This window comes from Phyllopteryx taeniolatus, chromosome 17 (genome assembly GCF_024500385.1).
Source record: "Phyllopteryx taeniolatus isolate TA_2022b chromosome 17, UOR_Ptae_1.2, whole genome shotgun sequence".
NCBI lineage: Eukaryota > Metazoa > Chordata > Actinopteri > Syngnathiformes > Syngnathidae > Phyllopteryx > Phyllopteryx taeniolatus.
In genome coordinates, this window is record NC_084518.1 from 1,357,431 (window position 1) to 1,382,011 (window position 24,581).

General features: G+C 48.2%; 1 protein-coding gene across 4 annotated transcripts; it reads right to left on the bottom strand.

Moving 5' to 3' along the window:
- Window positions 1–324: 324 nt before the first annotated feature.
- nectin3b (nectin cell adhesion molecule 3b) lies at window positions 325–23,530 on the bottom strand. 4 transcript variants are annotated; one of them, XM_061752768.1, is made up of 8 exons: window positions 23,111–23,527; window positions 16,468–16,815; window positions 15,995–16,294; window positions 15,677–15,794; window positions 13,475–13,626; window positions 4,637–4,784; window positions 2,547–2,649; window positions 325–2,456 (listed from the first exon to the last, which is right to left on the bottom strand). In XM_061752768.1, exons 1-8 carry the CDS (start codon window positions 23,418–23,420, stop codon window positions 2,301–2,303), a joined length of 1,635 nt encoding a protein of 544 aa, XP_061608752.1. In that variant the 5' UTR covers window positions 23,421–23,527; the 3' UTR covers window positions 325–2,300. The 4 variants fall into 4 exon arrangements, with proteins under 4 accessions (XP_061608752.1, XP_061608751.1, XP_061608750.1 ...); XM_061752767.1 differs by having other exon boundaries at window positions 325–2,649; window positions 23,111–23,530; XM_061752766.1 differs by lacking the exons at window positions 325–2,456; window positions 2,547–2,649; window positions 4,637–4,784 and adding an exon at window positions 10,116–11,002 and having other exon boundaries at window positions 23,111–23,512.
- Window positions 23,531–24,581: the final 1,051 nt, after the last annotated feature.

A 24,581-nucleotide genomic window follows, 5' to 3' on the forward strand; every position in this document is an offset into this window, starting at 1 on the left:
GACAGTTTTAACATGTGACAAGTTTTTTTTTTTTTTTCCATCTGAGTATTAAAAAAATCTCTAGTACTTGTTTTATTTGCAGAACATTCAATGTGTTTAGCAGAAATGTACGTTTTTATGTCGTTTTTCTTTTTGGGTAAATACGTTTCTATACCATCTTTGCCTTTATTTGATTCTAAATCAAATCTAAATTGTTTAGAAATTTGAAGTCAAGCATTATCTTCCTAATGTTGCACTCTGTCACTTCATGACAGTTATTTTAACGGTTCTACAAATGTCTGGTCGAGAAAAGCCAAATAAAACAAAGAAATAAAAAAAAAATAATAAATCAAACACTGCAACTTTAATGCACTTAAAAAATACAATTCCCAAGTGGCCATTCAAAATATAGAAACACTTAAGTCTTCCACTAGTTGTAAAAAGTAGTCGTTCTAATACTTTGATGAAAAAAGGAGATCTGACACGACATAAGATACATTAAACACTCACCTCTTAGAATGTAACTCTGTAAACGACAAAAAAAAAACACTGAATGTAAATAGTCCCCGTCATATGTGCATAAAACAAACATCTACAGTTTCTTCTGTTAACCTTTGCAGAAAACAGCAAAAAAAAAAAAAGAAAAGAAAAGTGATAGAACATTCCCCCTCGAAGAATCCCTTCACAGTCTGCATCACAGTAAGTACAGATGCTCTCAGCGGACATCAGCACTCGCAGCACGTTTTAGTCCGATGATACGCATCAGGACGCTGCTGTACAGATGACAACAATGAAAAGCAACACTTGTCTCAAGACGCCTTTATAATAATTCTTGGGGTTTTTTTCTACGATCATTCGGATTATTCCCACATGTGCCGGTGCATGCCACACAGGCCGACAATGAGGGCGTGTTGGCGCTTTTGCTGGCATCGAAGCATCGTTTTGATATCAGTCCAGAAATACTGATAAACAGAACACAGGACATTTGCCCCCAAAACAGACGCACAAATATTGTAAGCCAAAGGGTAGTTCGACATCTTAAAGGAGGACGGGATCTATACAGGTTGGCCAGACAGAGGGATACAGATGGGAAGGATGTGCAGCAGGTTAGGGTGATTAAGGACGGAGATGGAAATGTGTTGACTGGTGCCAGCAGTGTGCTGGCTAGACGGAAAGAATACTTCGAGGAGTTGATGATAGAGGAAAATGAGAGAGAAGGGAGAGTAGAAGAGGCAAGCGTGGTGGACCAGGAAGTGGCAATGATTAGTCGGGGGGAAGTTGGAAAGGCATTCAAGAGGACGAAACATGGAAAGGCAGTTGGTCCTGTGGAGGTATGGAAGCATCTAGGAGAGGTGGCTGTGGAGTTTTTGACCAGCTTGTTCAATAGAATTCTAGTGCGTGAGAAGGTGCCTGAGGAATGGAGGAAAAGTGTGCCGGTGCCCATTTTTGAAGGACAAGGGTGATGTGCAGAGCTGTGGCAACTATAAAGTTGATGAGCCACACCATGAAGTTATGGGAAAGAGTAGTGGAGGCTAGACTCAGGACAGAAGGGAGTATTTGCGAGCAACGGTATGGTTTCATGCCTAGAAAGAGCACCACAGATGCGTTATTTGCCTTGAGGATGTTGATGGAAAAGTGCAGAGAAGGTCAGAAGGAGCTCCATTGTGTCTTTGTAGATCTAGAGAAAGCCTATGACAGAGTAACCGGAGAGGAACTGTGGGACTGCATGAGGAAGTCTGGAGTGGCAGAGAAGTATGCTAGAATAATACAGGACATGGTGGTGAGGTGTGCTGTAGGTGTGACAGACAAATTTAAGGTGGAAGTGGGAATGCATCAGGGATCAGCCCTGAGCCCCTTCCTGTTTGCAGTGGTGATGGACAGGCTGGCAAATGAGGTTAGACTGGAATCCCCGCGGACCGTGATGTTCTGCAGATGACATTGGGATCTGCAGTGGAAGCAGACCACTCCTGGCTAAATGAAGCTCCTCGACACACTTCAACAGAGTTTCTTTGCATGACGATGCCACCAGATGGTGCGAAAGCAATATTTGCGAATCCCGAACCGCAAATATGCAGGTGTTGACTATATTCGTCGCTTAGAATTCTCAGCAGTTGTACAGAAAAAGACAAAAATAAACAGCGAAACCCCCTAAAAATGAACTACAGACGCATTCTTTTCAAACTTCTTGAAGTTAAACGCTCGATGAGAAGGAGAGTTTGGCCTCCGATGCGTCCAGATGTTTCCTGGTCCGGACCGACGGCCACAGCGGACGGTCGCGAGCCGCTCGGAGCTCGACGGCGTTCCGAGTGAAGGATTTCACATCACACGTAGTGTTCACGGTGGTTGATGTAGACCCGCTCCGTCCCGCTCTGATGACAAACCCACTCCAGGCGGGACCCCCGCGTGGGGCTTTGCGGCCCCGCCCCCGGGGGTCGCCGCCTCTCGGCGGCGTCGTAGCTGCGCTCGGCCCCGCGGCTCTGCGTGCGAACATCCGACGGAGATGACGTACGTGCGGGGAAAGTGCCGGCGCTAACGTCGCGGCGGGGATGAGGAGACGAGAGCTTTACCTGACACAGCCAGGCCACCTGGGACGCGTGGACGCCCACAGGAACAGCGGGCGCTCGCTCGGAGTAGGGGGGCGGGGGCTTGTGTGTCGGGGGAAGGTCAATCCTTCGGAGGGTGAAAGAAATACATTAACCAAATGTCAAAGACAAGATCATTCATTCGCTATCGCCAGTCGGAAAAGAATGTACCACTTTCGACATCGCTGAAGTGCGATAGTCTCGGGAACGCTCCGACTGTTAGGCAGTGGCGGTTCCTAGCACTGTCATCACATCATGATGACTTTCAATTTGATTGTGCCCACTTGAAACTTCATCGCAACAACTCCATCTCCCATCGTGACGACTTTAATCTCATCACGACGACTTGGAATCGCGGGTGCGCGCGCAAATGTTTGCCACCTATAATGAGACGTCAGAATTTGTCGATTCCGCGACGTTTTCATGACGACGACGCCACAATGATACTCATCTTGACCCTTTCTTAACGATGACGTTCCAACATGGAACGCCTTTTCTCTCTTCCGAGACGGCAGCTCATGCCGCGTGTGAGGTGGAGGAAAGGGGCGGGGCTCGCCCCGGGGTCCCACCGGGACAGCCACGCTTAAGATGCTAACGTTGTTACAGCACTGCGGGGACGCGCATTTCTGCAGTGTCACACGGCCGACGCACACTTTCCACCTTGAATTGCTTTTTTTTTGTTTGTTTTTTTTCAGACAAAGCGAAGGCAAACAAACAGCGCCGCCTAATTAATCATCACCGCAGCCAAAATCATCCGTCAGTTGAAAGTACGCATGATTAATTACAGCGAGTCATCGATAACTTTTAAGATATCACACCCATTGGCATATGACAAAGTTTTTGCTCCCTTCTCAAATTCAGTTTTTCCACTTGAATGCTTCAGATCATCCAACAAATATAAACAGCGGACAAAGTCAACATGAAATGACTTCTTTAACTCGTGATTTTATCTATCAAGCCACTATTGAAAGCTAGCTATTTTCTTTTCAACGTTCTGTCCCAAATATTCCTTTTTTTCGCGTGAACATGCAAACCTCGAAGCAGAGATTCCAGAGCAGAGATCGTGCTAACCATCTTTGCAGACTATGCAATTATACAATTAATGCAGAACTGTGACTCAATACTCGATCTGGAAAAACACTTAGAGCGTAGGTGTCAAACACAAGGCCCGGGGGCCAGATGCGACCCGCCACATCATTTTATGTGGCCCGCGAAAGCAAATCACGCTCGTCAACGTCCGTGATTTTCGCTCAAATCTGCACCCAAATTGTCACAATAATAAACAATAATGTTGAGATATTGCAATTTTCTGTTACCAAACCCTTCTTCTACAGTAACGGAAACAATACTTGAACAAACTATTATCCTTGTCTTCCGATGTCAAAACTAGCTATCCCTCAATTTGTTGCGTAATGGTCATAATGTTTTGGTGATGATTAAACATTTATATGGCTTCACTGTTCTAACGGCCCTCTGAGGGAAATCAGAACTCCGATGCGGCCCGAGACAAAAAAAAGTTTGACACCCCTGACTCAGAGTATATAAAGGTATAAGTCGAAGTCTAAGATATTTTTACTGCGCTTTGGGGCACTAATAATTGTGCTTTGCAACATTCATGACAACTTTATTTCGCTACGTGACTGCAAGTGAAGTGAAACTGGAATTTGAAGCGAGAGTAGCGCAGCTTTGCTGTTTAGGAGGTCGGTGGCTCACAATGCGTTGTCAGTGACAAAACTCAACGCTGTTCGTTGACTGAGCCGTCACTTTCTTTTACTTTTGCGCAGACGTACGCAAGGACGCGTTAACAAGGATACATGAGGGCAATCGACCTGTGACCTTGCACAGACGCGACGGTCCGCAGCTTACAAGTTCAAGCAGCGGCGTGGGCTTCAATATTAAACCCAAGCCCCCCCAAAAAGTCTGCAGAGTTGATTGTTTTAAGTGGACAAAAGAAGACAAAGTGCTATCTGTTCACACAGCGAAAGAGAACTCGCTGACAGGCCTCAGCCGAGGCGCAAGGGCAATCATTTTTATTCTGTCTTTTTTTTTAGTGGAGTCAGATTTCTTTGACTTACACTTTGTCCGAAAAGGCCGCAGCAGGCGGGGCCTTGCGGGCCGTGATCAGGACGACGACGAAGACGGCGATGAGGAAGAGAGCGAGGACCGTGCCGATCGCCGCCCCGGCAACAGCGATGGAGTTTGACCTCTCGGCCTCAGAATGTTCTGGGAGGAGAAAAAGACGGCAGCCTTCAGACGCGGGCGAGATGACGCGATCGCCTCCCGCAAATGAGGGCAACCTGGCGAGCGACGCTCCATATTCACATTGCACGACAAAGTCCAAATTTGTGGGGCGCTGGTGATGTTGCCCCCTGGCAAAAGACCTTCTTTATATCCTGCGCTGTGGTTCGCAAATGTTTTCCACCAAGTACCACTTAGGGACAGTACAGGCAGCGCTACAGCCAGCATGGTTTACATTTACGATAATTATTGAAAATATTATCGCATTATAATTATGATGATGCCTCCCAACATTGTGGCACCGAATATCATGTTTCGTCACGGGCAATCTGCATCATACAGAGAGGTCTTTCTAATATTTTGATTACGTCATTTAACAACGGGGGAGGGGCCAAATATTAGCAACAGCCGCCGGTACGATGCGGCGCAGTCGAACCACATTAAAAGTACGGCCGCAATATGAATGTTACATGAATATTGCTCTGAGAGTGTCAATCAAAGCTGAGGATCATTCTCTTTGAAAAGGCAACATATTAGATTGAAGGTGATACAAGGAACGCGGGCCTGAAGAATTCTTCAGCTGACCGATTAATCGGCCAATATTAGCCCCTTTCGAATCGTCAAAAACTGCCATTTTGGGGGGGCGTTTTTTTTTTTTTTTTTTACACATTCCGATATGAGACAAAGATTGTGACATTCAAAAAGAAAAAGTCAGCCTATTTTTCCAGATTTTGCTTTTTTGTAAAGGACAAAAGTATTATAAAAAAAGTCAAATAGTTTGCCTGTAATTGATATCTTTATTGTTGGGGACAAAAAAAATAATTGATTTGATCAATTACATATTTTGAAAATGAATTGGTTACGGTGATTTTATTGTGGCAAATATCTGGAAGCCTAAAAACGGAAATCCGTACCGGTCGGGCCCTACGACGACCGCCCGGAGTGAAGCGAGCACATTTCGCCGCCTTGCGTTTTCTTGCAAAGCGTTTCTTCGATGCCATTTTGCTCACCTCCCTGCTTTGCGTGCGTGGAGCTTAAATACTGTCGTAACGTCTGCTGAATTAGCTTTGTTTGACCATATGCTTGCATACGCAACACGCCCCCCCCCCCCCCCAGAAGGGATTAAGGCTTACCGGTGATTAAGATGCATTCATGTCACAGGCCGAGCAGGACCGCGTGAAAAACCGCGAGCGCGACACACACGGAGGACGAAAGGCGACAGGAGGAAAAGTACACATGCGAGGGTCAATTACAGTTGATTTAGCTGTGCAGGTGGCGGGGATCAATAACGCCCTGCAATGAATCTTAAATAGCACTTCCATCGCGACGCACGCGGATAAGTGCGGCCTTTGGAGCGTCCTCCCCGCCGCGCGCCCTTCATCCCGTCCGAACTACGACGGGGGCCGCGGCGGCGCTTTAAAAATGCAGCTCGTCAACCTTCCCGCCGTAATGCGCGGCGACTGACCTTCGCCGCGCGGCAGACGAAAAGAGCGGCAGCCGCTGCCGTCCGGTTCAAAAGGTCACGCTGCACTTTGTTCGTCTGAATCAAATGGACTTTCTTTCTCTTTGCAAATATGCAAATAAGATCACGGTATGCTGATTTCTTTTTTTTTTTTCTCTCTTACTGAACTAATTCTAACATTTGGCTCTAACTTTTTCACTGGGGGAAAAAATCATTCTGAGGAGCATCAGTAGCAACTTGGTGTTAGTAACTCCAGCTCACCCACAACCCAAGACGACGTGCGCTTTCCATTTTAGGCCAACAGCCCCCTAAAACAAACCAGGACCGTACATACAATACAAAACGCATCCAGATGAGTTTCGCCGTCAAGGACATTGTACTGCATTATGATTTTGCCTTGATAAAGCACCACCGCAGCTATGAGAAAACATTTTTTATTGAGGTGGGAAATTCTGCATCAAAGTAAGCCATGAAAGCCTTTTTTTTTTTTTTTTTTTTTTAGAAAAAAAAAAAAGCATGTTTTGTGGCAAAGAAATATGTGGCATCATTAATCATCGGTTCTGCTGAAATTGAAGAACTTTCTAGGAATTTTCCATCTTGGCTGCGAGCGAGGGACACGCTGACCGCGAAACGGACGAAGAATCGACGGCAACGGAAGGTGAATTAAAGACGAGACGCGAGGGCGACGACAGGACAGCGCCGGCCCCCACACCCCCACCCGACCTCAACGCCAGGGTCAAGGGTCACGCTGCGAACCTGAGGGAGCAGATGCTGATGATGTTATAACGGGAAGGTTAAGCGTCTCCGATTGAACCCGATATCGCAATTTTGTTGTCCCAGCTGAAAGATGGCGACCATTTGACCCCGCCTCGCTGGGCTGCTTCGTCTGTCGTCAAAAGTAACCTTGGAAACGGTCACGTTTCAGTCAAACGCTCATTTCAAGTTTTCGCCTGCTGGGGATTACGTCGACGCGTTTCGAACATCGCGTTTTTGTCGAGACGCTCCACTTGCGCCAAGACCCGCCTGCGTTTCGAGGTGATGAGCGACAACGGCGGTGTTCACGCGGAAGCCGGAGAACGTGAAGGTCGAACTCGGGCGATGACTCCCATCGTGCGGCGGGGGCGAACGGGACATTCCCGGCGGCCGCTTGTCACAGCGTCGTGCAGCCCCGGCATCCCCGCCCCTCCTCTCCAGATTTGGCGGCCAGGTAGCGCGAAGCAGCCCCGCGAGCTTGTTGCCATGGGGACAGTCAATGGGCTGGAGAGTGGGACGCGGGGCCAGACAAACACTCGGCGTTTAATTTTACCAGCTGCTAGACAGGAGGGGAGACACACGGGGGTGTGGGGGGTGAACTCACAAAAGGAGCAAGACAAGGATCAGGGGGCCTTTTTTTTTTTTTTTTTTGTGTGCTGAATCCAAAAAGGAAAAATCCAAATCACGGCAGAGCACAAACGGCCCATATTCCAGTTAACGTCAATAAGCGCAACCCCACATAATGCCGAGAAACGGCACGCTAATGAAGACGAAGCGAGGAAGCATTACATCATCGGCAGCGTCCCAGATGTGCGGGCCGACGGAGCGGGTGGGGGGTGGGTGGTCTTATGCAGCATTCGGGAGCCAGAGATGATGTCATTTATTCGAGCACAAAGAGCCGAACACCAAAGAAAAGAAAAGAACTCACTTGTGCTTAGGTGCTTTATTGAGATAAAGTATCTGGGGCAAAAACAAATCACAAATCAAATCAACGCTTCGCTGACATAAATATGTATTTCCGTCCATCAACTTACATTCCTTTTGAATACTGTACGTGTGTATACGCGCGCACACACACACACACAGAAAAGAAAAAGGTGCTGATCGAACGTAAACTACTCACAGTGTTTTACTGTAGTACGAGACAACGCAATTGATTTACAACAAAGGTTTTGCATTTTAGTGCCTAAAGTGGGTTTGCAATACTCTGTCAAGTATATGGGGAACATATTACAACAGTAATGGCACCGAGCACGGACAGGGAAACTACAAACGTTAAACATCTTCTAAGGCACTAGCTCATTTGCCAAGGTGTCTCGTCGCCGTCGCTTCGCTCCAGCAAACTCGATGAATCCGACAACAACAAAAAATCGATGAGTGAGGTTTCCGCCTTAGTGCGTGGAAGCGAACACGACAGGGGGATCGGGCAGCCGTGCGTCCTGTCACCTGGACGGATGTTCGCCTGGACAGCGAGGTGGCCGCAAAAGCTCGTTTTGCCAGCCGGCCGTGAAAACGGCACATCGAGCTCCATCTTCAATCGCTGCGGCGCGCAATATGGCCGCGGCCGAGAAACTCTCCTCCGGACGCAAACGTTGCCTGGAGAGCCATTTTGTGTCTTTTCAAGTTCTTTTCTCCTCAAAAAAGGAAGGAAAAAAAAAAAAAAAACATGTTCACATGACTCGTATGCTTGGCAGCAGTGCCCTCAAAAGATGGCGCTCTTTCGACTCGACAAACACCGAAAGGTCAACTGGACAATGCGGCCGCGAAGACTTGAAGGTAGTTGTTAACACGAGGAGCACACGCCTCTAAATACGCGGCCGGCAACTCACATTAGAAACCACGCGATTGGCCGACACGTCGCTACGACGACGACGTGCCTAATCACAGCACAACAGTTAACACCCGAACTAATAATATCGTCCCGATCGGACGACGTCTACTGTAAAGCGGCCTAACGCGTCTTTCCGTTTCAAGCGACAGGACCCTGCGTTACGCTAAGATATGCTTCCATTTCATTGGCGTCTAGTTATGCGCACGTTGTCGTCTTATTTCTACACACGAGCAAATATTTAGCGTCTCGGAGCAAATATCGTGAAGGCGACAAAAGGCTACCGTCTACAAACTACTGTGCAAGAGGAAGATTGTCAGATCTCCTCCATCCCGTCTCGTAAAAAACACTCGACCTCTCGGAGAGCTCCTGAAAATATATCCTGACGTTTGGACCCAAAAGAAAAAAAAAAAAACTATTTTGGCCACCAAAACAAATCAATGATAGTTCAAGGTTGCATGTGCATCAAAAGAAAAAGACAAAAAGCTGAGTGAAGCAAATTTCCAATGACCCCGTTGGGCTACGCAACACACTGCGGGCAAAGTTCAAACTCAGATTTGTATGGCTATTATACATTAATAACAATCGATTCATCTGAGGAGAAGTCGTGAACATGACTATTGAATCGACACGGCGACAGATTAGCGGTTAGTATAGCGGCGATGTCGCAGCCGTGGAACAATACTGCACTCGGGTCCGTGACGGCGGCCACGTTAGCGACGACCTCCCCGCGGACACGTCGGCGCCCAAAACCGTCCGACGCGGCTTTTGTCACGTCGAGGCCGAACCCGAGAGGTTAAACGCGGGTGCGCGGCGGGTCGTTCACGTTTGCAGACGTCCTTACGACTGCTGCTGGCGGCGACCTGGCTTCCCTGCTTAACGTCCCTTCACTGGAGGGAGAGGAGAGGAAAAAAACAAAAAACAAAAAAAAAAAACAATCCTTTAAATGGACTTCATTTGATCGTGGACGTCGGTTGCACACGACACAAACATTGTCAGTTTACCACATTTCAATCATGTGCAACCAATATACGTAAACTAATTTTTTTTTTTTTTTTTTTTTGTGTAGTATGAAAATTAACTCAGGTTAGCAAAGCCTCAAATGCTTCAATGAATCAAATTCGCAGAGAATATGTTGTTAGAATGAAAGGATGTAACTGATGTTGAGACAAGGTCAAAGGGCAGCGGCATTATTTTGACCTCCATCAACGAGAGCTCAGGCCCAGTGAACATCTGAATAGCGGAGAATTCATCGCGGCGGCGGGAATGTACATCAGGTTCTGGTCCGCACTTTAATCTCAGTGTAGCTTATCCAGAGGTCAAAGGTCTGAAACAAATCGGTTTGTGCAAATGAGAAAGCAAGGCCACCGGGGGCTTCCTCACCCGACAATATTAGCGACCGGACGAGCGCGTCTCAAGTTTCTTCCAGAGTGCAAAGTGTTCCGAGTTTCGTAAAGCGGTGACCGGGACGCCAGGAGCGGGCAGCCGCTCAAACGTACCACTCCCTACGAGAGATGACCGAGCCGTCTTTGTGGGAGACGTAATCGCCCTCTGGAGCCCTATCGTAGCGGTCGTTGGGCACGTAGGGGGCGCCGTTGCTCGTAGCTTTGGGGGCGTGCGCGTATCTGGGCCTGCCGGGCTGCCGCCGCGGACTGCGATCGTCCGTTCGGCCCTGCCGGGGAGTCTGCAGGCCTTCGTGGTGACCGCCCTCCCTCATGGCCCGCGTGTAGCCGTTCGACGGGTATTCGTCTCCGTCGTCGCCGCGGCGACGCTCGAGCTCGCGGCCGCCCCACTCCTCTCGGTCGTGGTCCTGACGGCGACGGGAGCCGGCGGCGGAAGCGTCGGCGGCGTGGAGCCGGTGCCGCTCGCCGGGGGCTTTCTGGAGGTCGCTCGGGCCCGGGTAGCGTTTGGCGTAGCGGTCCCCGTGGAAGGTCTGCCGTTTGCGCAGGTACCACACGCCGGCCAGACACAGCAGCAGCAGCAGGAACAAGGCCCCGCCCACAGCCCCACCCACCACGGTGCCCAGGTTACTCTCGGGGAGCGCTTGGAGGGTGGGGGAGCCCAGATGAACGCGGCGCTTATCGTCCACGAGGGTGGAGGAGGACGAGAAGGAAGCGGAGAGGACGGGAGCGGTAATGGTGGAAGGCGAGGTGGGAGGATCTAATGGGAGTGGAGGGCGGGAAGGAAGGAGAGACAAGCACAAAGTCAGTGCCGCTACAGTCGACTACAGCGGCGATTCCCAACCACATTCGTGTGACAGAACATCAGGTGCGCTGCGGGAACTGATCCAATTTCACTTCATTGCTCACAATTGGAGGGGGGGGGGGGGGGGGGGGGGGTCTAGGATGGTGGGGGGGGGGGGGGCGATTTACTACAGATAATGTCACAGGCAGCACAAATGCATTCTCTTCCGCTAGTTGCGACAAGCTACAATTAATTCGGGTCCGAACTCGGGGATTTTTTTTTTTGAAGCAGATTCAGATATTTGACAGAACAACATTCCGATAACGGATTCATTTAAAAATATATAGACTGAATGAAATGACTTCTTTTTGGTTCCCTTTATGCTTACAATAATAGTTTTTAGCCCGCATTTCACACAATCGATTTTGGAAGCCACCAGAGACGAGATCATTATTTCAGTATACAGTGGATGCTTGTTGTTTGCTGGCATGGCGTGAGATTTTTCCTCATGTGAAATATGTGCCTTGGCTCAATAAAGGTTGGGAAACACTCATCGACAGTAGGGAGAGGTTGACAATGTTGACTAAACTACTGCATGCACTAAAACTACAGTCAGCATCCTCAATGTGTCATTGCCAATGGCTGTCGAGTCATATATATATATATATATATATATATATTTTTTTTTTTTTTTTTTTTTCTTAAACGTTCCCCTTCTCCTCGCTCTAACATCTTTTTCCTGCGTGACGTGCACAAACTCACAGCAGACAACGAGGCACTCTAAATTGGCCAAGAGATGATGCATTTTCAGGGCGTGGGCAGTAGCTAGTAAGCGAACTGCTCGTCCCAATTGCGCTACTAGCTAACTGCTGATGCGAACAAAGGCGCTCAAGTTCTTATTTGGTGGGGGATGGGCGACTCAAACTGTTTTTTATCATTTCAGTTTTCATGATTTGTGCGCATGTGTGTGTGTGTGTGTGTTGGGGGGGTGGGGGGGGGGGGGCGCGGACATTAGTTTTAGCCACTAATAGGGAACGTGAGCCGGGTTTAGAGTCTGTTTGACCCTGCTGATGATATGTTATCCTGTCCAATAGTAAAACCGAAAGAGTTCGAAGCTATATCTCCACAAGTGAGCAGTACTTAGTTCTCATTTCAGGCACACGTCGTCCACAGATATCTTCAAACATGCAAAGTATACTGAGAAATTCATTTTGACCCCCCACCCCACCCCTCCCCCCTCACCCCAGAGGGAGTCAGCAGACATAAGACTGACAAGTTGGGGCATATTTACCTAAATATTAAATATTCCAGTCTTGTCAACATAAAACTGAACTCAAATGCAAGCAAGCACAACATTTTACATTATTGAACTTTCCTTTGCAGTTTAGTTTGTCCGTTATTTTCATGAATGAACCTCCAATTTTGTATTCATGTTATATTTATATTACGTCATAACTGCTTTGTGGCAGCGGAGCACAGACGTTTCAGTGCGGTTTGCGGAATGTATTGTGGCATTATTCTGCATTTTCAGAGTGACGTTGCTGTGGCTGTTCCCACATGCGCATTGTTGGCTCGACAACAGTTTGACCGCAATGTTTGGATTTTCATACAATTTCCTGCCAAATTCACGCAATGCATAATTGTCGCATAAATACACAGGACTGACAACATTAACAAGACGCTGCCATAACGTCTTGCAACATTAATAGAACAAGCATAAGATGATCTGAACGTGGGACCACAAAACCGAAGAGAGGGAAAAAAAACAAGAGAGAGACAAAGAGCAACACAAGATATGAAAAAAACGTCTACAAGCCAAAGTGGTGCCAGACAAGATCAGCGACAAGCGTTCACGTCTGATTGGTGAAAAGGACCAATCCAAAAGTTCTGAAACCTTTGTGGGGATAAATGGAACACTAATCACGGAAGGTGGTCAATTAACGCGTGAGCCCGCTGACACACAAAAAGAAGTAAACCGACACGTCATCTAGTGAATGCCCACGCAGCCCCACTCATAAGAAAATGGAATACGGTATGTATGATAAATTATAAATAGGAGTTGAAAAGAACTGGTTCATGTTTTATGAAAAGGGAGACATCATCCCAGTCAGGCTGAAGACTTTTGCATCTTCCTGCGTGACACACAACAACACAAAAACACACACACACCACCATGACACATTTCAAGGGAGAGGAAAACGCAAAAAGGCCAAAAAGGTGCCATCCAAACATCTGGAGTGTTAATGTTTATAATCAGCAAGCAATTGTGGCTCAAGTATGATAAGTGCCCATACATGCTGGTGAACGTGAATGCCCTCGCAGGCTGCCAGCTGCCAGGAGTGAGGCAGAGTCACATGTCAGCTAAAAGGACAGCGTCCCAAGAAGCAACACGCTCAATCATGCGTGTTGTGCATCGGAAGGCAAATGGCAGCCAGACGCCGCGCTCACCTTGTATGAGAATGCGAAGGTCCCGACTGCGGAGGTCGATGTCATTGGCCACCTCACACCGGTAAACGCCAGAGTCGTTCTTCTGGAGAGGACGCAGGAAAAGCAGCGTGCTGTTGAGGATTTCCACGCCTTCCGGCATCTCACCGTCCAGCCTGGAACACACCAAGAACAGCAACATCCGGATCAACTTGTCAGAAGTCTGAAAGGACTACCGTAATTTCTCGTGTATAATGCGCATTTTTTTTTACCCCAAAAGATTGTCAAAAGTCAATAGTGCGCATTATACATGGGTATAGGAGAAAACTAAAAAGACTTTCACATTTTATCAATGTATGCTGCCATCTAGAGGGTCAGGGTTATGAAAAAGCTGTACACATTCATTCCAATATGCCACCGTCCGCTAGAGGTTATGAAAAAGTTGTACACTGTCATTCTAGTATGCCACCTAGGGGTTATGGAAAAGGTGTAGACTACACTTTCATTCCAATATGACAGGGGTACATATGACTACATACCCAGGGAGAATTAGTGAGTTCTTTTTTATTTTTTATAAAACCGACTGATGACTGAACAACAACCATCATTAATTTCTTTATAGTTGTGTTTTGTTTAATGATAATGCTTTTCTGAAATGCTTGACAGCTTATTTTGAATCCCATTAAACTAAAATGAAAATGCATTTCGCCTGGTCCATCATGTCTTCTTAAAAGAATTGTACACATCTTACAAATTCCGCCCGGGTAATCAAACATATGAGCACAAATGTGTGTTTTCTCATTTACTAAATAAAAGTAGGGCTGTGAATTTCACAATAAGAGCAAGTAAATAAAAAGAAAGTATTGTGTTCAAATAAGGTGTTTAACTTCAGAACAATTCTTTGAAAAAACTAACAAAATACAGATCATACTTCATGTTTTGATCATATGGGTAGAAGCAAAATCATGCATTGTAAAAATGCATTATACATAGGTAAAAGGGTTTTCCAGAATTTTGAGGTCAATTTTGGGGGTGCGCATTATACATGAGAAATTACGGTATTCTACTCTGAATATTTGATGGGTAAATGATGAGCTAAGCAAACGCCACTGTTGATCTGGAAACTGACTCTCATCCCGCAGAAGCTGGACAGCAGCAACTCTTTCTGTGGATTGATGTGTAAAGCTGGCGGCGCTAAAGCGCCAAGTGAACGATTACGAGACGATGCCCAGGACAGAGCGATCGCTGTGACTCCACATGAACTTCAAAAATATTTTTCATTGTACAAAAAGCATTCCATTGTAAGACAAAAGACATCTCGTCGACAACAACAAATATGCAAAGACTGACCGCAACACTAGAACCGCTTGCACAGTCTGACTCTCTCGATGAGGATTCAGCTGAAATGCGACCACAATAACACATTGTTCATTTATTACTCAGGCTGTGAACATTGACATGTATTCCACATGTCAGGACTTAAAAACAAAACAGAAGTCCCCCCCCCCCCCCCCCCCCCCCCCTAGTAATTTTAGGCTTGATTCCTGAAGACATTTGATTTTCAGCCAGATTTTGGCCCGCCCACATTTAAATCGAAACCTGCCTGAGCCTACAGACGGCAGCGACAGAAGACAAGCACTTTTACTTATTAAACTAGTACGCATTCTGCACTGTAATTGTGGCCTATATTGAAAGTCTGGATTTGTATTTTTTATTTTTTTTTTTAAGAGAGGAGAGGAAATTGTGAGGTTCGATACATTTGAGTAGGCTTGTTTTGTTCAAATCGATCACTGTAATGCTTAATTGCAGAAGGGAGGCAGCCACATGAGGTACAGGAGATTCATTTCCAGCGGTTTTGTCAACTCATCGTAGCGATTGCGTCGCTCGCCTTTGAAAGAGAGTTTGGGAAGATGACGTAACACGGCCATTTGCGGGTGTGAACTTAAAGGCTATTTGCGTGCAGTGGTGTCGTGTGGCCGCCATGTTTGGAAACTCAAGCAAGATAGCGGTTTTTTTTTCCCCCTTTCGTTTCTGAAATGTTGTCATTAGGTTAGTGAAATATAGGCCATCTGGACACTAAAGGTCCTTTAAGGAGTCAATTCAAATTGAGCTTTATCTTTGGAAAGGCACATTTTTAGGATCTCCTAAGATTGCATAATTGGCTCTAATGATGTGGCCGGTCAGTGTACACACACACACATATATAATATTTATATATAGACGCACCTGATCCATCTGAAGTGATGAGCTGGCGGGTTTGCATTGGCTTTGCACGTCATTCGAACATCGTCCCTGCCGACATACCAGTCTCCGTCGTAGCCCGCCACAGAGATATCGGGAGCAACTGCAGCAAAGACACAAAACTTGATGAAATGACTGAGACCCCTCGGCACGAAAGACCCAACGCGGTGGGCCTTTCTAGATCAAGTCATTCTTTGTTCTCAGAATTGCACTCCATTTAACAGCATACACGCCGCCTGCTACCCTGTAATCCTCATCATTGTTGCTCGCTGGCTTCATTCCAGGGCGAATAGATGCACCTACACTGCACATTGAGCTGGTAGGGGACCCTGAAGTCATTCAGCAGCGCCGGGTGGCGGACGACGCACGTGAGCGAGCGGCCCCGGACGTGACGGGTGGGCTGCCAAAGGTAGCGCACTTGCGTGGTGGCGGTCCCGTTGACGTCGTCGAAAAGCTGCACCTCGGACTGGCCGAAAAGCTCGGACTCCCACGACACCTCGGCGGGGGGGCGGGCGCGCTCCGCGATGCAGGTGGCCACCGCCGTCTCGTTGCTGCCGTCGATCAGCGCCGTCGAGCCCGCGGACACGTACACCTTCGGCTCCACTTCGGGTTCGCGGAAGGAGAAAGCAACACGAGGAAGGGGATTAAAAGGCATCGCGTTCAAGCGGGTGCAGTGAAAACATTTTGTAATTCAGCACAACAACGCCTTTGTACAAAAACACCCGATTGAGGAACGTATAACAAAGAAACTTGACATTTTGGACATACGTGCTTACCGAGCACACTGACAGTAGTGGAGGCTTGCGTGTTCCCGAGCGGGAATGTCGCCACCTTACAGGTGTACACGCCCGTGTCGGCAAAGCCCACATTCTCCAGTACGATCGTGGCATCGTGGGAGGAGGGCGAGCGGAAATACAAGCGATGGATGAACTCCGGGGAAATGGAGATGCCGTAGCGCGGGTTGTAAACGGCCACAGTGACCGAGCCGGTGGGCAAGCGCCGCTCCCAAGAGCTCTGCGTGAGCGTGAGGTTGGTGGCCACGTCCACCCGGCACTCTAACGTCAGGTTCTTCCCCAGCACGGCGCTCACGCTGGGGGGCACCGCCACCTGACTGGCCAACAACCCTGCCAAAGACGCACGGAAAATTCAATGACCCAAACACAGAAACCATTACACACACACACACACACACACACACGCCAGAGTACATTTCTTACGGGTACGTGGTCTGGAAAGTCTTGGGGGGCGGGGGCGGGGCGGGATCTGATTCAAATTGAATTCGGAGCAGCCACCGTTTGCACAATGATGCCGTCCAGCCAGTAGAGGCCAAATTTCAACATCAACCTTTAACAAGAAGACATTTCGAGGGCAGCTAGCTAAAAGTTGAGAGAAGCAGGGTCGCAAGATTTGGGGGGATTTGCAAAGTCGGAAACTTCAACTTAACGGGAATAAACCGGCAAATTACAAAACGAATGGAGAAAAATATATTTGCGCATAAACCGGACGAGAGCAACCAGATGTCACGTAAATTCCGTGCTACCTTGACTTACGGCTGTCGCAACTTACGAGCCGTCGCTTGTTCCAAAATTTGAGGAATGACCACCGCCCGTTTGTAGGGGGGGGGGGGATTAATTATTGCATGAAATTATCCACAAGTCCCCATAGAAAGTTTCCCATTTGCAATTTCAAACTTGACTGGAAACCCTCCAGAAATGTTCCACCCACATTCAACGTTAGCCAGAAGGCACAACATGGGAACATTCGGAAATGTTGAAAATCGACACAAGGCACATTGGCCAATAGCTTTTGTGCTTACATGCGAAAAATGTTTGTTTAAGAGAGACAATATAAGTCGCACTAGAACTTTGTTCAAACTCCAGTCAGGAATATTTATGGCGTTGCGTCTAATGTTTCACAGCTCTTCAAGCGCGATTCAAAGCATGAGAGCGTCACAGAAGGCGTCAAGCATTTAAACAAATAAAACACAGATGACAGTGCGAGCGTTCGTTTGATGAATCCGTTTAATCCGAAGCGTTCCCCCACCCAGACAAAGCGGTGCGTCGCCACGTGTCCTCTTTTTCCCGCAAACCCGGCGTGGCCTTTCTGTCACAATTGTGCCACCGCTCAAAAGCCGGAAGCTCATCGTTTTAAGGAAAGGCAAACGGGGAGAAGACAAGATCCCGGTGGAGGCGAGGGTACGCGCGGTCCACGGAAGATGACATCACCGCTCAGAGAAAGGGGTGGGTGGGGGGGTGGGGGGGGGAGCGTGAGGAAAGACGACTGAGGGATGCTATGCTATCGTCAAGGCTCCGCTTAACACAAAACAGATGAATGACGTCACAGCTTTGTGAAAGACAATTCTAAAATGTGCGCCCGAGCCTCGGACTACATCACTAATTGCAACAAATCATCGAAACCTGCTGTGCTACCGGGCAACCGGGCCCAAAACAATATTCCATTGTTGGTTTGCCAAAACGGGCTCCCTCTCCGGCCAAACTCCCTCTCGAAAGACCAGCGTCCTCAAATATCGCCGGACGACTTTGACTAGGCGAACCAGCTTTCGAACAATTATTTCATTGCGACCGATTGATTTTCTTCTGCGCAATAGCGATAGGCTGACTGAATAATGATCGCATAGGACGGAGATTGCCCTACAAAAGACATCACTGCATCCTCCGAGGCACGTGAAGGCGAGTGAGCGGGTCGCGGCGATGCTGCTTCGCTTAGTGCCGCTAATTAGTCGCCTCAAACAAGGGAGTCGCAATTTCACACACACAAAAGCAAAACTCAAATCGCCGCACATGCTCCTCGGCGGCGGTTCACTTGGAAAACGACGGCGGTGATCAAATTGTACCGGTGCAAACACAGGATGATATTTTCGCTTGAAGCCCTCGGAGGCAAATAGAACCAGTTGGCAACCGTCCTGGAAAATAAATCATGATGTCAGCCTAAGATCTCCGAAGAAAATACTTCAGTCTCCTCACAGCAAAGTCACGTCGCCACTAAACGCATCCAACAACGCTTCAAACTTGTGGATTTGTCCCAAGAGACGCATGACACCATTTGAAGGGCCCGAGCCAAAGAAGCGTGGCGATGCCATGTCTGCTGCTTGCATTCGACTTGAGGCTCATTTTGAACGCCCAATTTGACGTGCTGCTTTCTATTAGGCGCAGCTTATGTTGCATTTGTTACAACTGCTTGTTTGGATGTCCGCATTTAGCAATGACGTTCTGAATAGCATTGTTGGCGCTGTTTGAAATGACAGCATTTGTAAAAGACGCCGTTATGCGAGCGTACGGAGCCGTGCCGGCAAGAGACGGCCCGCTCGGAACGGCATCGCATACGTTTGCCTTGAAAGTATTGAAACTAACTGTTAAACAAGGACATACGCGAACCACTAAACATCTCCGATCTCCAAGTTACACAGCTTTTGGCAGCGAACATCAAAAGGGTCGACTCTTGGGTATTTACGGGATTCAGATTGGAAACGACAAATCTTAACACGTAGGATTAGTGCACGCTTCAAATATAGAGCAATTTGGGGAAACGCGTCGTGCACGGAATTGGATTGATTCAAATTTGCATCCTTAGATGGTTTGTCAGTTCAGTCGTTTTTCAAAAATTGTACGTGGACGACAACGAGAGGTTTGGGAGTCGCGTTCAAATGCCCAAAACTTGACTGGCGACGGCGACTGCTCTGCTACTGAAGCGAGCGTAGAACTGATTTCTCGACTTCCGGTTTCAGTCCGGGGCACAAAAATAACGCTCGAAAGCAAACAGCAGCACGGGACGAGGGAAGGAAGCGCCATTTCCCCACTTCCGAATATGTCATGACAGAGGTATAGCGACTCTGTTCAATTTTTTATTGGCGACATGACAACCTTACATAAGCGTGCCCTGGTTTTTCTCTGCCTGAGAATAAAAAGTGACGAGAATAAGGGCAAAGTCTTTTTGATCATATATGCAGCCGAGCTTGACATAACAGGAAGCATGTACTTCTTGCGCTTCCCGGGAAGTCTCAAAAAAGGAGCTTCTAGGTGTGCAAATCCAACACAATGTGTCCCCTTCACACTCAGTAAAAAAAAAAAAAAAAAAATTGTAAAAGAAGAAATAGAGATTATAGATATCCTAGCATCAAGGACACGTGGCTCCCCAGGGACTCGCTTTGGACAATAATAATACCTTCACATGCGCCACTTACGGGTGGGTGGCAAATACTGGAACGAACATAAGGCATGCTAGTAGAGAAGCTTTCGAGTGCCTTTCCGAGGATTCCCCGGATCCACACGAGACTCGAACGGACTTTTTTTTGTTTGTTTTTGATGTGGTTTGATGTCAGAGACACTTTGGTGGGTGGGATCATCTGATTTATATCTATTTTAACCCGAATGTTCTCGATAGAAAAGGCCTTGGCACTTGCTTCTTCAAGCTAGTCCATCATCCACGTGTAAGTGGCGGCAAATATGGAAATATGGGAGTCTTGCTAAAAGTGGGAATGGGAGCATGAAATAGACGGCGTGAAGCTGCCGGGAGCAGAAGACCACGGAGCACAGCCCAATCGTTATTCAACTAACCAATCAGGTTCTTGTACGAGCCGCCTGGCTTTAACGGCGGGACAAGTATCCATCAATCCAAAAGCCACCATCTTTAATAAACAATTGCTTAAAACCCGATGGCATGAAAATTGAAGAAATACTCATGATAGACGTTGGCCTATGCTCAGCTCTCAAGTGATGTTAGTGCACCAAAAAGTCTGCTTCAAGCTATTAAGGGACCATCACGGAAAATTTACGATTTATTGTTTGGATACGAATACGTGTGGGTTGGGCCCACTTGCACTTTGATAAGATAAAAAAAAAAAAAAAAAAAAAGTGTTTACTAGCGAGGTGTTTAGCACGTCCGCGCCACTGTTAGCTAACTAAATGACATAGGAGTTTCTCAACCAATGGCTCAGCAGCTCGGCACGCCAAAGTTTCACACTCGAGCAAAAAAAAAAAAAAACAACACAAAAAAAACCGCACTTTGACAACTGCAGACTAAACGCGATCATGTCAAATCCAAAAGAGAAACAGCTGTTGTGTTCGTGCACATTTGTCTTAACTGACAGAACGACCAGCATTAGCTTCTTTCTGAGAATAACAGTCACGTAATATTTGGCGAAGTTGTCAACGTGGGCCGCATTTGTGTTTGGCGACGTCACGTGCCCCACTGCTTCGTTATCCGACGAGTGGATATCGGCGATGAAATCCCGCATCCGCCAGACGACGCGATGGAATCTCGACGGACTCTCGCGTCAAGTGAACCGACAGCGTTAGCTCCTTCTAAACAACACATGCGCCATGTTGCTCCGTTAAGTTGCGGAGGGGGGGGCTTGTGTTTGGCTCATTGTTTTGGGCGCTCGCTTGTTTTGCAAACTCTGGGCTCCGCTTCAGCTATTAGAAAAAAAAAAAAAAAAAAATGCAGCGGGACCACCAAGAGGAGACGGCGGGAACGCGCCGGCTAGATCCCGCCCACTGGATGCCAATCCGAGCGCCCCGTCGGCCCGGCGGTATGTATGGCGCCGTGCCAGGCACAAACAAGCGCTCCTTTAACATAACTTGCTCCAAATCAAGGCCTGTTAGTAAAAAGTACTTGGAACTTGGTGAGCCCACTTGTGACCGGGGTAAGTCAGGCGGTCTCATTCAAACTTTTGGGACAAAAATAATTTGACTAGTTGCAACAAATGAAGCACTCATTATAGTGACAGTAAATCATTGTGCCAAAGCAAAGAACGTCGTCACCATTAGCAGCAAGAAAATTGACCCAAAACACACTAGGGGGGGGAAAAGCAAACAAATCATGGGAAAATCAGTGGATCGATCTCCAGAAGGAAACCCCAGAGAGCATTCATTTTACCTGAGAGGCGACCGAAGGGGTTATGCCCCCATAGCAAACTGCAAGAGCAAAAAATAAATACAATAAAAATCACCACGAAAGAAGAACGCAAAGGTTTGCTGATGGGCCACGCTCGATGTGGTTATTGCAAGCAAAGGGTACGCATGCAAACAACGCTAGCATCCAAGTTGTCGTCGTCGTCATCGCTCCCCAAACTTTGTTGCGCCAAGGCACATTCTTGCATGCGGAGACTCTCACAACACACCAAACAAAAACGCCAGGAAAAAAGTAGAGAGAGAGAGAGAGAGAGAGAGAGCGCCGTGCCTCGGCTTTTATGACCCTTGACAAAGCTCGTAACTCACAAGTCATTTCTCAACTCATCGTTCCCCATTGAAATGAATGGAAACGCCATTCATCTGTTCCAGCCCCGCATTGTGCTCCTTCCGGTGTGCGCGCTTCGACCACCAGGGGGCAGTAGAATACACACACACACACACATAAACACCGTTGCATATCTGACTCAGTCTACTGCCGTAGAGGATCAAGAATTTATGCCTGCGGGTCTTGTTACAGTCGGTCTACGTCAGTTCGTGTTCAAATAAGCCAAATACGCCACATAGATGCTATTTCTTATCCCATCTATGGCACTTTGTATTGCGCGTTAGCATTAAGCTCGCATAACATTCAAAGTGAGGTGGTCGTTGCAAATACACGAGTCTCTCCGTGTCATCCTCAGTTTGAACGGTGAAACTTTTTGGGAGAAATGTTCTGCCCGTTGCGTTGCGTTTGCTGCCAACATCGAGAGCTCGTTGTCTCCATTCCTACGATGGCTAAACGGGCTAAGTGTACCTTCTGCCATCTGGCGTTTCACTGTTTGCCTGTCACGGGACATGCAGAGATGAACAAAGAGACTTTATTTGGCGCAACTAAATCACTTTCAGACCAATGGAGTCCAATTGTCATCCTCTCGCACAGCAAAGCTTGGCTGCGCATCACACGCAGATGCCAATTCTTTAACTTGCTGTGCATCCGCCAAAGCAAAATGATTTCATTGCACGGCAAAAACAAAGGTGCGGGCTTAGTTGTTGTTGTTGTTGTTTTCCAAGTGAGGGTCGAGAACATGGTGGAAACGTGCAAGTCGGACAGAGACCGTCCAGGCGTGAATATGGCTGCCAGTGAATGAGCATGTGTCGCATGTGTCGCATGTGTCGCAGGTCTTCCTCGGCGTTCCGATGGGACGCGGCACCTGTGAGCAAGGAAGCAAGGGCGCAAGGGAGCAAGGGAGCAAGGAGGCACCCCTTAGCGGCCGGCTAAGTCAACTTGCAGCCAAGTTTTCTCTGAGCTCTTGTGTTTCCGAGCGACGCACCTGCAGAAATCGCAATTGTACATCCAAACCAAAGCCAAATCCTCACTTTGAGGCCACGTGGGAGGCTAGCGTTGATAACTTGCGAGGCGCGCGTGCGCGACACACTTGTCTCGACCCCCAAACTTCTCTTGGAAGTGCTGGCGAAGCACAACAAAAGCGCCGAATCAAATGCGACTCACCTGAGATGTGCCAGCAAAGGTGGAAGATGGCGACCTTGCCGCGCCATCCGAGGTCAGTCGGGCAAGAGGAGGGCGGCATTTCGGCGACAACGAGTGGCGACGACGCGCGCCAATTTGCTGCTTTGCGCTGAGTCGTGCACACTGCGAGCTCCTCGGCGACAACTCCGAGTGCACGCGGACCGTACCATGTGCGCCGCACGCGGAGGGGGGGCGGCGCGAGCTCACCTGCCTGCGCGCTGCGCGACGTTCCGCCGGCGCTCGGCGGAAATGTCCCCCCCCCCGCGCGGGAGCCGACCATCGCCGCTCGCATTACGTCATCGCTTTGCCAAACCCAACATCGATCGATCGATCCATCAAGTCGCTCGAATCGTCGCCGGCTGAACTCGATCGGCCAAATGCGAACGAGACATTCTTAACCCGTCGAAGAAGAAACGCGGCGCCGCCATTTGACTAACGCGCGTGCAAAAGTATCGAGCATGGAAATTCATTTCAGTGTGGTGCGAATGAGAACATGGTGGGAGTCACAATCGGACTTCAAGTCCAAGAAATACGTGACAAGTGCGTCGACTGTCTTCTGGGGCACATTTCCAATTGCACGCGGGTGCTGTGACTTTTCCACGCGCCCCCTTTTAGTCCCATTGAGGCTTGTTGCAACATCAGCCACAAGCCATTAGTTGCATTGACGAGCTTTTCCTCCTCCGTCACTTCAAAAAGGCACATTTGTGTTTTCGCTGAGAATGACCAAAGTTGGTGGGCACGTCGGGCGGAGGGCTGCAGGCTGACGATGGCCGCACGCGGGTGGGGGTGGGGGTGCAGCCCTCCCCTCCCCTCCTGCTGCTGCTGACACAAAGCTAACCAGGTCAGCGCTTTCATCGGAGTCTGAAGGAGAACCGTCGGGGGAGACCACGCTCGCGAGTAATTGCCGCACCATTACTCGTTAGGTCGGCGCATTAGTGCATTCCATGTTGTGGCCTTGACCGTCACATGCCAACGCCATTGTTCCGGCAGCTTGTTATGGACTTGGGACTTTCAACGCTGGGAATGCCCCCCGCCAGACAAAACAAACGAGAAGAAGCGGAGAACGTCTGCTGCATCAACATAATGCAAATTGCGGATCGGAAATGATCGCTTGCTCCATTTCACTTTGTGGCAGACGAGATTCAGTACACAAGGGGGAAGTTCTAAAGTTTAAAAGCACAAATGTGCAATGGGTGGCGGTTGCAGGAGATTGAAATGCAAGAATTCGGATGTTGCACTTTTTGGGCCTCGTTCGTGCGTTAGTCAAGAATCAGCCGGTGAGAGAGTTAAGGTGAAATCAAATGTCATTGCACATTTCTGAGTGGGAGATGTGAAGGCGCTTGTGATCATGACAACAACCTTTATGTCACCAGGTACTTCTGCCTCTCTGGAATGTTTTCCAGGCCTTCAAGTGCTCTTTCTCAGAGGTCGAGGAGGCCTTGAGCGAGCTCGA